The sequence below is a fragment of the Eutrigla gurnardus genome (assembly GCF_963514095.1).
Source record: "Eutrigla gurnardus genome assembly, chromosome: 8".
In the NCBI taxonomy this organism is placed as follows: domain Eukaryota; kingdom Metazoa; phylum Chordata; class Actinopteri; order Perciformes; family Triglidae; genus Eutrigla; species Eutrigla gurnardus.
In genome coordinates this window covers 2,541,581-2,557,425 of record NC_139922.1, presented here as the reverse complement: position 1 = coordinate 2,557,425, position 15,845 = coordinate 2,541,581, and the positions used below count along the sequence as shown (strand labels likewise).

At 42.3% G+C, this 15,845-nt stretch overlaps 1 protein-coding gene across 1 annotated transcript in view; it reads left to right on the top strand.

Moving 5' to 3' along the window:
* prkcz (protein kinase C, zeta) overlaps positions 1–15,845 on the top strand; it is a 163,739-nt gene that overhangs the window by 1,617 nt on the left and 146,277 nt on the right. The window contains exons 2-4 of the mRNA XM_084015391.1: positions 8,380–8,501; positions 9,029–9,118; positions 9,402–9,452. Of these exons, the coding sequence (XP_083871517.1) occupies positions 8,380–8,501; positions 9,029–9,118; positions 9,402–9,452 (263 nt within the window). The remainder of the gene's footprint in view (positions 1–8,379; positions 8,502–9,028; positions 9,119–9,401; positions 9,453–15,845) is intronic.

The following is a 15,845-nucleotide window of genomic DNA, read 5'->3' as shown; positions in this document are numbered from 1 at the left end:
CAATTTTATATGATTCGATACACTTACATCATTTTCTGAAAGATTTTAAAGGGACAGTGTGATTTTGGTGACATCTTGTGAGTGTTCCATTTACTTGGATTGAATTAATATAAACTGAAAGAATCAATTACACAATATATGGCTCTGACTGGACAGAGAGTCTCCAGCTTGCAAATGCTGGACAAAATAAATCAAATATGTGGTGAGAAAATAAGTTACATTTATTGAAGTGCAAACTGTAACTTACAAAGCACACACACACACACACACACACACACACACACAGAGCAACGGAGTGGGCTGGCTACGGGGTGGGGTTTTGGGTGTCTACAGTAATATGGCTTATTAATTTCATGAGGTTATTTACTTACCCACGATGAAAAAAATAGCTCTGAATGAATAACAGCTGAGCAGAAGCACTTGTCGACCATCGTGGAGAAATACGCGTCTGGTCTGAACTGGGGGGCAGCGGATCATGTGTGATTTTCGTGGCCGTGACGCTTTGCAGCAGCTGGTGTGAACCTGGCGTCATGCCGGCGTGAACCGGGCGGCCGCTGAAGCACCGCGAACGAAGCACGCTTCCTTTCGGCGCCTTTGTTAACCGATAGTGTAGTTCAGACCAGACGCGAAGCGCCGCAATCCTGCGCGGCCGTCTCTCGGCGCAGCGAGCAGAGTGCAAGGGGGATTTGAATGGGACTTAATGTATCGATACTCGTGGCTAAAAAATCGATACTTTCTGTGGAAACAAAATATTGATTTATATCGCAGAATCGATAAAATCGCTCAGCCCTAAACAGCACCTTTCATTAAAAAATGATCTATAGTTGTCCATTTGTGTCCCTCGAGGAGGAGCAGGAAAACAACAGGTTCATAAGTAGTATATTAAGGCTTCTACACTCTGCTTGATTTCTTTTTACCACCAACATTCATCGAAGAAGAAGCCAGGGTCAGAGATCAGAGCCCGCGGTGATTCTTCTGGGCTGTCTGCTGGTGGGGAAATGCGACGCTACACACATAAACAGACGTTACGACCAAGGTGAAACCAAGGAACATTTTTAGTCGCACGTCACTGATGTTTGGTCGCATGTGTGATCAAAATGGTCGCTTTGGAGCCCTGGGATGTTTCTTGTTTAACAAGAGAAGCCAAACCTCTCAACTGTCTTAACACAAGGAGCCTTTGAAGAACTTCATAACTACCCTTCAGATCAGTACATTTAGATTTACATCAAAGTAACTGATCTGAAAAACAAGCTTGAGATGTTTGTTGCTGCATGTTTGATACCGTGTGATGCAGACACAAACAGGAATGAAATAAAAGAGGAGTGTATGCCATCAACATCAGTTGAAAACTTTCATGTTGTTATATATATTAACTTAACAGACCCACTTATATTACATGTTCCATATGCATCTAGCTTATTGGTTTAAACTGATTTTCACACTTCACATCTAATTTCCGAATATATATAGTTTGTTATGCTGCTGATCATTGGCCAAATTTAAGATACATTGTAATAATAATAATATACAGACTACAAAAGGTTTTATTGGAGCGATCAAAGGTCAATGTGTTAATAAGTTGATGTACAGACTGAGCTGGGGTTCAAAGGTCGGCCATAGTGTTGCCTCACAGACTCACATGTATCCCCATGGCTTCAATAGGGTTGTGTTAGGAATTCTTCTTATTCTGTCCACAAAGAGGAAACATGGAGGATACTTTTATTCTCTCAACACACACACACACACACACAGACACACACACTTTTATTCTCACAACATGCTGCTTCAGGTTAGGTAGATGTAAACTGAGTAACTGATACAACACCAGATCTGGTTTCATCACAACAAACACTAAATCAACAGGATTTGCATGTTGGCATTTTAGGCAAAACCCTACTGTGTGTGTGTGTGTGTGTGTGTGTGTGTGTGTGTGTGTGTGTGTGTGTCTGTGTGTGTGTGTGTGTGTGTGTGTGTGTGACATCATCGTTCCACTTTGACTGTGTGGAGCAATGCCTGCTGGGAAGCAAGCTGACTCTGCTCCAGCTTGAGTCCAACTAACATAAACTCGCCATAAACAGACACACACACACTCACACACACACACACACACACACAAACACTCACACACTCTCACACACACTCACACAAACACACATACAATGGTCAATAGTGCCCCCCCCCCCCCCCGTCCCACATGAAGAAAAATCAATAGCCCTTCAAGGAATAAAACGTTTTTTGAAAATAACTTTTACACATATATTTTTAAACAAGTAAAGTGAATAATGTAGCCTATAGACAGTAACTAAAATGTATAATTTGCAATAAAAATGCAGATTAAATATGTTCTACATTGTCTACAGTTACTGGTCGTGGCTGTATTTCCGGATTGGAGCGCAAAGATCTGTTTACTCTCGTTTTAAGTTGGATATGCGTAGTTTACTCCCCTTCAATACAAGTGAAGGGAGACCCTTGGGCGTTTACACCTCAACCCGCATTGTGGCAGCAGAGAGCAAATGCTTCGTTCATTGACCTGCATAGAAACCGTGAAGTGACTGACGTTGAAGGCAGCGAGTCGGAGTAAGTAACAGGCTAGTCACGGAAGTTGAGAAAGAAAATGAAATTGGTCACTGATCTACAGCAATAAGGAGTTATGCTGTGTTCTTCACAGGGAACGTTTTCAGGGCTCTTTCTCACAGAGAGAGCTCTTCTCACGGAGAGAAGAGCCCTCGATACGCCGCGATCGCACTTAGAACTTTGTCTTGCAACATAGCATCGCAACGGTGTCTCCTTTTACAAAAGCATCACGATTTTGTGGAACCAGAGAGGCCGCGATGTCATCGGCGATGGGAGTGTGACATATTACATAAGTGTGTGTGGCTCTGGGGCGCGCAGTTGGCGGAGTGGTTAGAGCGCATGCCATGTACGAACGTACATACGCAGCCGACCCCGGTTCGAATCCCGGCCGGAGGTCCTTTGCTGCATGTCACATCCCCTCTCTCTCCTCATGTTTCCGATCTATCCACTGCTAATAAAAGGCGTCTATGCCTCAAAAAAATCTTTGAAAAAAAATAAATAATAATAAGTGTGTGGCTCTGCTGAAGATCCAATGACGACAGCTGAATCAAGACCTTCCTCAGGAACACAATGTCAGATGGTCTGAATACACCGGCCATGCCCTCTATGGAAAAGAAACGTGTCAGGGAGATCCTCGACTTTAACCATAGAGGCATTGATCTCAAGGACTGAAGGATAAAGTTTTCATATAAAAAATAAAAGATGTACAATTTCTTCACGTGTGCTTCAAGCATACCCTACTGGTGATAATAAGTATTAGAGCATTAAGCACATTTTCTTGTTGTCCTGCATTATAATTACTACATTTTTGGTTACCCAAAAAAGTGCTCCTCCCCAGAAAAAAAATTCACCAGCCATTATATAATAATGAAAGTAATAAACTTTATTTGTCGAGCACCTTTAAAAATAAAACTTTACAAAGTGCTTTGACAGACCAAGCAGAAGCACAGTATACACATGTTTATGATAGTGAAATCAAATAAAAGTTAGGACACCTTTAAAGCACAGTAAAACGACGTATATTATACTGTTTTTCATCAATTCCACACAGCTGTCAGAGGTCCAACAACACTGGATTCGATATGCTTTGCCCCAAACCCATCCATAGTCCTGAATTTCAGCTGTCTAAAAGTTGCTCAAATGAGCTCTGCTGAGAACAGGCTGTTTCTGTGTCTGCATCTTTAAATGCTAATGAGCTCCGTCTGTCATCGCCTACTTGGAGAGATGGAGCTTACGCTAGCGGTAGCTTGCACTATGTTTACGGTGGATGTATGGCTATGGCTCGCCTATGTGGCTCAGGTGAGGTTGCTGGGTTCCGTATGGTTCGGACAGATCCTTTTACGAGGGTCAGTGTCGAGGAAAAGCCAGCTTAGTACTGACCCTCGTTACTGAAGCAGTCCGATGTGAAGTGGTTAGCACACATATACAAGCTAACATGGACCGTAGCCGGCACATTGTCATTAAAAATGAAAAAAACGCAGACACAGAGGTAGGGCTTAACGATTTATCGTTTTCTGACCGAAATTGCGATTTCAGCGATCATGTGATTGCCAAAGCTGCGGTTTTTGCAGCGCTCCTGATCACCCAGGATCTGTTGTCAACTATTTTACACATACATGCCGTCTCCCGACCATCCTGCCAAGCTCACCAATCAGAAGTGGCATACTACTCGTGAACAGGTCACGCTAACCAATCAGTATTAACCTGCTCCGTATTTGTAGGCTAATTAGTCAGAAATTACTTCATCTGGACCAGAAGCGGAGTTAGGGGATTTAATCGCCAAGAAAAACAGCACGTCCGTCATTTGGGAGTATTTCGGGTTTGAGGCTGCAGACCTGCACCAGAAACGGGTACTGTGCAAAACCTGTCGCGCTAAAGTTGCAACATCCAGCGGAAAAACAACCAATATATACCGGTGATATAATCTCCCGCGGGAGGGGGCATTTCACGGCAGGGGTGCTGATTACGGCACAACACCGGCACTTGAAAAATCACCACAGACATTTGCATGACGCGTGCATGACGAAAAAGTCCGGTGACTATGATGATCAGGCCCACTGTAGCAAACAGACTACAATTACAGCATCTTTTGCCAGTGTAACTCCGTATGATAAGAGCAGCGGAAGACACCGGAAAGACGGATTTAAAAACCTCCTCCGCACGCTGGACAGAAGATACGATTCCCTCCCGCACCGACCTCTAAACAGGTTGCCATCCCACAGCTATACGTGGAGTGTAAAGAAAAAGTGGTAAGCCATAAATGAATGACCCACCTATTTTAATGTCTGACATAAGGGTCATTTTATTTCAATTACAGTTTTTGTATTTGATTTACAATTAAATTATTACAGTTCAGGATTTTTATTACAGTTACATTTTTTTTAAGTTAAGACAGTCAAAGATGGCTGTTTTAGTTCATTTGTAATAACTGCCATTGGTCAAGGACTTTAAAGAATGAACATGCATGTTTCTTGTTAATAAATCCATTTGGAAGCAATTTTTAACTTTAGTTTTCATCCTTGCATTAGAGTAGGGTTGCACGGTATACCGGTACTAATTTGGTACCGGGGTACTGAGGCATTTAAAACGGTACTATATTGCATTTGGACGGGACCGGTACTTGCAGCGCCGCCGGCAGCGCCCGCAACAGCGCGGCGAACTCGCCACGTGACGTCACCGTAACTACAGCTGAGAGGACGAGGAGCGACCGGCAGCTTGGGGAGATAAAAGGAAAAAACAAGCAAGCCGGAGGAAACCGCTAGCAAGTTAGCGAGCAGCGTGGACTGGAGCAACAAACGGAGCAGGAGGAAAGCTTGGAGAGAGAGAGAGCACGAGCGAGAGAAGCACGGAGAGGAGAACGGCTGCTGCAACCGTCACCACGCCGCAACTTGCGGACAAACCAGCGCCGCGAAGTGCGATATGGCCGTACTTTAGCTTAAAACAAATGCGCAAAGCGAGGCAGTTAACGCCGATGCACCACTGTGTAAACGGTGTTTAAAACGTGCATGGCTAACGGCGGAAACACCTCCGACTTAGCCAAACACTTAAAGGACAAGCACCCAGACCTGCACACTGAGCTCAGGGAACGACAGGTCATTTACTCAGGAAGAAAAGCCACATTCAGTGCTAAAAGCAAGCGCCATCGCCCTTCACTCTTAACAAAAGTAGCTCTGGAAGAAAAAAAAAAAGAGCTGGTTTATTTATATTATTATATTTTATATTATATTATTGTATTTATATTTTAAATTTTTTTAAATTGTGTGCATTAGAAAAGCTTGTCTTTGTGGTATTTTATTTTATTTGCTGATTAATATGTTATTGTTCTAAGATTTTCTATTAAAATAAAGTCAGTAATGACATTTTTTGCATTATCTTTTTATTTGAAAAAGTACCGAAAAGTACAGAAAAGTACCGAAACACATGTTGGTACCGGTACCGGTACCAAAATGTTGGTATCGTGACAACACTACATTAGAGTAATAGCATTCAATGTTTTAATGTTACTGTACATTGTGAATATTGCACTGAAGCTTGATTTGAAGGAAATCGTGAATCAAATCGCAATATCTGCCAGAAAAATCGCAATTAGATCTTTTCCTAAAATCGTTCAGCCCTACACAGAGGAGTTCGGCCTATCAGGACACACCGAACTTCACCTCGGTGATGAACGCCCCCTCTCGGATATCTCCTATCATCAGAGGAGTTCGGTCTATGCAAATGATACGTAACGGGAGCTGAATCTGAACAGCCTGTAGGAGCACCGTTGGGACCACTAGGACCCAAGGGGACACTTTTTCAAAAGGCCGTTTTGGTCCCCTGCACTTTTTACCGTCCAAAAACAATGTTACGCTATAGTAAACAGAGACGTGTCAAGCACTAGGACCAAGCTGAAAACGGCCGCTCAAGCTGAAGCCTGTTTCCCTTAAGGAACGTGTCCACAGGCAGCGGTGTTTCCCCGCGTCCCATTCATTGTCTATGTGAAAAGCTGTGCAATGCATTCTGGTAGCGTCGCGGCGAATGTCGAGAGACGGCGCGCGAGTTGGCCGCTCCTCATTTGCATAAAGTTGAAGTTGAATCTACAATATGCTAATCAGAGGCGCCAGGCTCGACTCGCCGCCTCGGGAACGCTCGCGAAAATCTTCTAAACTGAATGTTGTCGATCTGAAATAAAGACAGATTCAGCAACTGCATAGCTTATTTCTCGCTTAAAATGTTTTCAGAAACACTTTTCGGTGAACTATTTTCGTAAAATAAGAGAAAGTTTCCAAACGAGCCGCCATGTTGGGATTTGAAATCCGGGAGCAGACAGGCAACCGGTGAAAGCGTTCATCCAATCAGGTGCAGCCATGAAGTGGTTGTAGCAAGGAGAGCGCGTCCACTCGCGTTTCAAATCGCCCCTGAGGACACGTACCTTCAGTTTAGACCGCCCACAAGCTCCTCGTTTCTTGTGTGATTGGCCGTCCCCGCTGTCACTCCATCTTGCTTGCACACCGGTCCGCTAGTCTGCGGTCAGGAGTCCGCTAATGTAAGTTGAGAGTTTGTTAGAAGGATTGTAATATCAGAGGTTTCATTTACATTAACTTTTGAATCGGTGTCCGTGTGGGTATGTGCGTGCGTGTGTATGTGTGTTTGGTAATTACACGCAGTCAGGATGTCTAAAAAAGAGATGGACATATGGACATAAGAGACTTCTTTAAAAGTCAAAGTCCAAGTTACTCAAAGAAATGCGTTACACCCATCCTGCAACACCTTCACTGGCTCCCAATAAAGCAGCATATCCAATTCAAGATCCTCCTCATCATTTACAAAGCTCTCAGTAATCTGATAAATAACAAGTATTATTATTATTATTATTGTTGTTGTTGTTGTTGTTGTTGTTGTTGTTGTTGTTGTTGTTATAACTATTGGATTAGAATTGGGTGATCATGTTTTGCTACATGCTTTACAACAAGTCAAACCAAAAAAGGGAACAATAAACTTAAAAGTAGCAATAGAAAACTAGAAAAACTACTAAAAAACAGTAAACTGAAAGAGTTAGAGTTTTATTAAAAATACTTGTGTCCCCCCACCTCTGAAATCAAAATTTTGTCCTTGGGTTGATGCCAGATAGGATGGAGTCACAGTCTAGACAGGAGAATATGAGGGCATGCATTATTTTGATAATATGTTTTGGATTTTAGAGATGGTTCTGATGTGGAGGAAACAGGATTACTGGATTACTCTTTTGATATGTGGGATTACTATTAAGTCTGTCTAATTTTCTGGTGGTGGGCTTCACGTTAGCAGATACTACTACTACTACTACTACTACTACTACTACTACTACTACTACTATAGAGATGGGTCTTGAGGTGACACTACCCATAATGCCACTTGATAACATCTTGATTCAGCCTGGGAACACATCCAGGCTTTCTGTTGTATGGGACATTATACCTTGTGTTGTTTTTATTTTTGTCTGGGTGTCAACATGTATCACCTGCAGAAATACACCTACACACATAACACACACCTATACACACATAACACACAACACACCTATATACACACATAACACACACTACACACACACACACACACACACACTACATGCACACACACACTACACACGTACAAACACACTACACATGCACACACACATTGCCAGTGAATCACATTGTTGTGCAGTCAGTAAGTCATTAACAAGCCCAGCCTGCAACGTTTTCCTCCAAGCCCTCAGGGGTCTTCTTAATCTCTGGTCCACTTACACACTCAATCTCACCATTTTCTGTGTGTGTGCGTGTGTGTGTGTGTGTGGGTACTCAGGGACATGCTGATTACAGACCTGGCCGCCACGGTAACCTTTGTACAGTTGTGCAAGGAGGTGAGAACGATGTGCAGCGTTGCCGAGCAGCAGCCTATCACACTGAAGTGGATCGATGATGAAGGTGGGTGTGCCTCCCAGCAGTGGTCCAGGCCATGGTGTTCTGGAAGACTTCAAATACCATCTGTCTTTATTGAGCTTTAAACCAGTTGATAGACAGCTCCATGAAGAATGATGCTGCCTCTGTAAAGCACTATGGTGCTATATAAATAAACTAGCCTTACCACGACCTTAGCTAACACTTAGCTGTAAAGTTGACTTTCAATTATGAAGCTAACTTTGTTAGCAGCTTCACACCAGAATCCAGATCTATCCAGATTTACTAAGGGTGCTGCTTCGGGGTGCTGCGCTGCTGCTTGTGTTCATCAGATCCACCTGTCGCTCCTCCACAGTCCAAATATGGTCACTTCCTTCACTGGTTGCAAAAATCCAAGATGGCAATGGCCAAAATGCTGAACTTGAGGCTTCAAAACCGTAGTCCACAAACAAAGGATAAAATCAGATGATTACATGTACAGTTATGTATAATGCGTGCATGCGTGTCTGTGTGTGTGTGTGTGTGTGTGTGTGTGTGTGTATGTGTGTGTGTAGGGGATCCTTGTACCATCTCGTCCCAGATGGAGCTTGAGGAGGCGTTTCGTATTTACAATCGAACAAAGAGGTCTGGACTACTGCTGCATGGTGAGTTAACAATTCGATTTTCTGATTATATACTTCATAGTTATTTATCTATTTGCCACAATGGGCAACTTAATACAACACAGGAAGGAACATGACTTAAGTTAACATCCATAAAAATGACACGTAATTATTTTCTATAAATGTATACATTTGTGTTTCCAATGAATATAAATATAAGGTGCTCATCCTATGGATTGCATATGAGGGTTATTGTTTCAACTTCCACGGCCTGTGCGTATCTCTCTCACACCAATAGTTTCCCTGAATTCTCTGTGTTTTGTAGTCTTCCCCAGTATCCCGGAGCGTCCCGGCATGCCCTGTCCTGGAGAAGACCGTGAGTAAGCCACTTCTGCTTTCACTCTCTACCCTGCTTTGACCCCCAATTGTCCTGGCTGCAGGACAAAACTCTCTTTGGACTCATCTGGACTAGATGTTAGACCCTCAGTACCTCTAGAATTGTCCCTTCTGTCCTCCTATTCAGAGTTTACACTGCTCGCAAAGTTCCAGGTAGACGTAGTCATCGTAACCTCACCCGTTGGTTTTTGGACTATGGTTCGACATTTTGGCAGTCGCCATTTTTGAATTGTTGGAACCAGTTAAGGAAGTGACCATATTGGGACTGTAGAGGATTGCGGGTGGATCGGATGAATGCAAGCGGCAGAGTGGCACCCTGACTGGAAGATCAGGTCAGTTAGTCACTGCTGCCCTGCGTCTCTCTCATGTCCTCCCTGTCTGACGCCCTCCCTGTCTATCTGCTGTGACAGCAGCTGGTGGCTGGTGTGTGTTTGATTGGACAAGGGCCTTGTGCTTTCTTGCCGACTACTGGGTTACTGTGTGAAGAGTAGAGGCTCAATCTGTATGGAAGGATACTGTATTTTATGGGTGGAGCCAAACTTATGTTAGAAAGTGTCAGTTCTGTAGCAGCGATGTCTCATGTGAGCATCAACATCACAAAGAATCTGGATCATCTGGATCCTTCTCTGATTATGTGACTGGTTTTCCACCAGAAGACGACTGTCTGACATTAATAAGCTAACAATGATCAATGTAGTGAGTTTCCTGAGCTGTACTCGCTGTATGGATCCAACTGCATGGACTCAGTTACAGTAGAAAAACATCATCTATATCTGGTGGAAAAACCCAGTATCTCGACTAAAGAACAACCCAGTATCTATGTTGTGAAATGTTTGTTTAGACACTTAAATAAGCATTCAATTCATGTTGTTAAGTTTGAATACAGTCTTACAGTCAAGGAAATGTTATATTGTGGTTAAAACTCGCCTATTTACATTATTTACAGTATATAATTTATCGTTAATATGTGAGGAATGTACACGTTACTTAATACCAGTAATTCAGTATTACTACAGATGTCACAGGAAGTGCTTTTATTTTGAAGTAGCCTACATGTGCAAGATGCTAAAATATCCGTCATGCTACTTTATTTCTTGTAAAACTAAAGACAAGTGTTTTTTTTGGTCGTCATTCGAAGCTATTCCACTACAATCTATACTAAAGAACAACCCAATATCTCCACTAAAGAAGAACAACCCAGTATCTCCACTAAAGAAAAACCCAGCATATGTACTAAAGAACATCCCAATATCTCCAATAAAGAAGAACGCAGTAGCTCAACTAAAGAACAACCCAGTATCTCCACTAAAGAAGAAAGCAGTATCTCCACTAAAGAACAACCAAGTTTTCGAGTTGGGCTGATTCGGTTTCACCGGTCCGGTTCGGTCTATGGTGCTATGCAAGCTGGTTGAACCGGCATTTGTCCTAATGACACATTCTGGAAAATTTAAAACATCAGCGACCTGTTCCGACAGCGTCACGGCACTAAATCCAACTTGTATTTCATTAGTTATAAGCAGCAATAATGACAAGTGATTAACATAATATTGTGTTTATTGTGTTGTTGCAAGTGTCTGAGGTGGCCGGTGTGTAAAGTGCGGCTGTCCCGCTGCCGAGCAAGCCAATGCTGGCATTACAGTTTTTAGTTTGTGATCTTGCTTTTTTTTTTAAATATCATAATTTTTGTTTTATTTAGATTTACTCTGATTGCCCATTTTCCCCAGTAATCGTGGAGTATGTTCAAATGGTCTTGCATTCCTTGTGCTGTTTGTGATAGCAGTAATGGGTCATCTGCATAAAAAAGACACTTAACTTCCTTTCCATCTAAGTCAGGTCCTGGGGTTGGAGAGTTTTCAATAGTTTTTGATAGTTCTCAATCTATATGTTGAAAAGTGTTGGGGATATGTTGCAACCTTGATGGAACCCGTGACATTGTTTGAAAAAATATTCTTTTTTTGTCCAATTTTTACAGCACACTCAACACTGAAAAAATTATAACCTTGCTCAAACTAAAAAAAAGATCCAAGTATCGCATCTAATATACTGTATTTGACTTCACAGAATCTAAATTGAGTAACTTCTTATGAACTGATTATTTTAGTTTGATGTAAACAATAATACTGCACTTGACTCAACCTTAATTCTTTACCTTGATCCAAATTCTTTTCTTAACATTTTAGTAATTGAACCAAACTAATAAATTGAAATTGAACCAACCTAATATATTCACTTTTAACTGAATTAACTAATTAATTTACATATATCCATTTTCACATTTTATTTGACTTCAAAAATCATTTGTTTCCCACCTTATAAACTCTATAACAAAGACACTTGGCCAACAGATTACATTAAATGTATTTATTAATATAAACATATAAACCATATGCAACATATAAACACAGAGGTGGACAGGGGAGAAGATGTTTTTGTCGACCATTCCATGTCTTGGACGAACAGGGACAATTTGCATGGATGCATGGATAAGGATGGCAGTCTTTGCATTTCCACATCCGATAACTGAGAAAACAAAAAGAAGAAATAATGAATTCCCTTACAGGTGATACTGATCTGTGTTGGCTCAATCAACAGAGAAAAATACAGTAGTCCATTTGCTGGTAACAATATGTATAGATGAGTGAGGGTCTAATATTCAGGGTGATTTGTGAAATCATTAAAAAGGTGATGTGCAGTGTAGATGCAATATGTTACCTGCAGGTTGGATGAAGATACAGGCTGCAGCCAGGGAACTGAAGAGAGTGGCCTTGTGGATCTGAAAGCATGCAAAATAAAAATAAAATAAAATAAACAATTACTACTCTGTGAAGACCACATAATACAGAACCAAGAAGTAAACCTTTCTGGGTGGAGAGCGAGATAGCCGGTGTTTTCTCTCCAGCAAACGACAGCTCAGCCGCAGAGTAGGAGGGCTACTAGCCCAACTAGCTGTCCCGGATATTAGAGTGCTATAAGTGCTAGCACGTCTCTCGCAACAGCAGCACCACTAAAAAAAAAAAAAAAAAAAAATACAGTACGAGTGTAGCGCTGGAGCCGCGGATGGACTGTATATAACTAAAGCCTCCACCACTTCTTACCAAGTGGTAACAAGTATGAGAGCCGTTGTAGTGAGCTAGCTCGATGCTAACTTCGGGTAGCGGTTAGCATACGCCACTGACACCCGCTTCCCAGGTCACCACACTGGCTCTCCTGCTCAGTTTAACAAAACGCTGGAGGCTCCCATTGTTACCGGCTCACGTCTCCAGCGCTTCACTCGGACTATATTTCCTTTCTTTCACGGTCCTGATACTTGTAAAAGCGTGTCACAAATAAATGTATTATTATTTATGGTCATAGCGGTAAATGCTAGCTAGCCACCACCAAAGCTAACTAGCCAGCTTAAATTGGGGTGTTCTTTTCACACACACAAAATACTAAAACTATACTAAAATTATCAGCAACTGCTTTGCTACTTACGTTTATTTTTGTTCTGGAAGCAACTGCAGTCTAAGTGTCTCTCTGTATAGGGAGTTCTGTTTGGGGAGTGTATGACTGACTGTTGGCTGTTTATGAGGATGTTCTTCTTGGTGGTAATACTGTCGCTGTCTCTGTGATGCTCCTGCGGAGGGTGGGGGTCTCTGTGGTGCTCCTGTGGAGGGTAGGGGTCTCTGTGGTGCTCCTGACAAGACAAGAGTACCTTTGGTGCACCTGAGGGGGATGGGTGTACCTCTTGTGCTCCTGGGGAGGGTGGAGGTCTCTTTTGTACTGGAAATTGTGAGGGTACCTATGTTGCTCCTGGGGAGGGTACCTATGGTGCTTCTGGGGAGGGTGGGGGTACTTCTGGTGCTCCTGGGAAAAGCGGGGGTAGCGTTGCTGCTGTTGAGGTTGTCTGTTTAAAGCTGAGTTGTCAGGTTGGTTGCCAGCAGATATGTCTGTGTCTGTTTCTGATGGCTTTGAAGGGGAGAATGGACCAGGAGGCAGTGGGGTCGAGGATATTGAGGAGGTTGGGGGGTTGGGAGGGAGCGGAAGGTTTACTTCAGAGGGAGGGGAGATGACATCTGAGGGATAGGGAGTATGAGGGTCAGTAGGAGTAGAGGGGAAGGGGGGGGATTATGGGTTGGTGATGATCCTCTTCCTGCAGTGCTTGCCTGGTTCTGCTGGTTGATGCTGGTGATTTCCTCTGTTATTGTCCGGTGCTTAGGGTGCGCGGGGGATTGGGTATCCTCCTCCAATTATCTTCATAGATGGAGATTTGTCTTTCTTTGCTGATTCCATTATTCTTTGTGTGCACAAAGGCTTGTGTGCCATGTATTTGGTTTGTGTGTGAAGAACAGTAGATTTGTCTTTACTTTTCCATCTTCTGTTGTTGTAAAGTCTGCAATGATTGTCTCAGGTGACTCCTGTATGAGTATATCTCACATCCTTGTATTATTGTGGAACTTGAACAGGTAGATGAGTGTATTCTTCCCAGAGACTGTTGAAATTGTTTTTTTTTTCCTTTTCAAAACTGTTAGTTTTGTAATCAACTGAACGATGATTATTCAGTCCAGAAAAAGAAAGAAAAAAAGAAAAGAAAAAAGCTCTTCCCTGGTGTAGTTTTCTTTCTAGTACATAGTAGTAGTATGTATATATATATACATACTACCATATATATATATATATATATATATATAGTTTTAATTTAGTTAACTTCAGTATGCCAGCTTAGTTTACTTGGATTAGTTAGCCCTTTGTTGTTGATCAGTCAGTGTTCCGTGGCAGCAGTTGGCAGTTAGCTTGCTAGCTAGCTGGTAGTTGAAGTTGTATTTTGATTTTCTTTTTTGGCTTGTAGTTAATGATAATCCACGGTTCTTTTCTCAAAAGTATTCTTGACTGTTAATTCTCATTGTTGTCATAGGTTATATCATATATCATCTACTTCATTATGAAAAAAATCCACATATTAAAAGGTAAAAATCAAGTGCATCATCTTTTGCTGCCATCGTTGGTCACCTCTCTCTCTCTCTCTCTCTCTCTCTCTCTCTCTCTCTCTCTCTCTCTGTCTCTCTGTTAAACACACAGTGAGTTAGAAGTGTGTGTTGTTCTGGTTGTGCTCTCTCTCTCTCTGTGTCTCTCTCTCTCTCTCTCTCTCTCTCTGTCTCTCTCTGTTAAACACACAGTGAGTTAGAAGTGTGTTGTTCTGGTTGTGCTCTCTCACTCTCTCTCTCTCTCTCTCTCTCTGGCTCTCTGTGGCTCTCTCTCTCTCACTCTCTTTCTCTGTCTCGCTCTCTGTTAAACACACAGTGAGTTAGAAGTGTGTGTTGTTGTGGTTGTGCTCTCTGGGTGGAGTAGGCTATATTCTATTATTATAGGTTAGGGATGCAAATTATCGAGTAATTCATTAATCGATAGTTGTTTCATCTTATCGATCGATTAATTGATAAGCGGCAATTCTTCCGAGAAGCTGAATTTCCCTCTGAATAGGTTCTATCTACAGTATATGTAACATAAAATGCTATCTTCCTTATGATATAAAGAAAAATGCAAATCATATTTTGAATAATTTAATTTTAATGCATTCATTTGGTGAATTTGGAGAACCAAAATATGACATATCGTTTCCTGACCAATTTCTTACAAACTGCTGGTTCTGATCCAAATGTTGACATATTAAATGGTGTTGAGGAGTTTAAGCATTCAAGAAAAGATGAAAACAAAAATGACTAAAACACAGTTCTGAGCCTTTAAACTATTAGTTTATTATAACTATTATTAATAATATAAGTGGGTGACTATTCCTCAGCCTTCCTTGGTTTTGACCCCGTTCACATATACGTCGCCACTCGCCCATCTCTGAGCGACAACTGTCAATGGATGTGAATGTGTTCTAGCGGAATGTGGCCAGGACAGGCGATGCGATGTGGGCGGGGACTGAGATAAAATAAGTTTAACTTTCTGCGACGCGAATGAAGTGAGTACCAATCGGAATGTAGAATAGAGATGATTGATAGATGACGTATACAGAGAGTTCCACAGAGAGTTGCCACTTGAACTAGCCGCTGGCGGCAGTGAATTTGTTTTGCCAGCGAGTAGAATTCAGCGAGAAAGCGAGTGACGGGCGAGTAGCGACGTATGTGAACGGGGCTATATGCGCACGCACTGTCAAACTCGCCAGCTGTTGGCGCGGGGGACGCCTTGCCATGGCGACAGGGGAAAACAGAACGTTGATGAGCCAAACCAGCCGCGAGGACTTCCCCTTATAATAAGTGCTGCTGCCCTCCTGTGTAGGCCTATCATTAGAGCCGCTAGTTAAGTCCATTTGCCTTGATAAAATACATTTGGGCACATCGAGACTATTAGACTATGGCGGTGTTCCCTAACGTGGACTGGCGGGGAA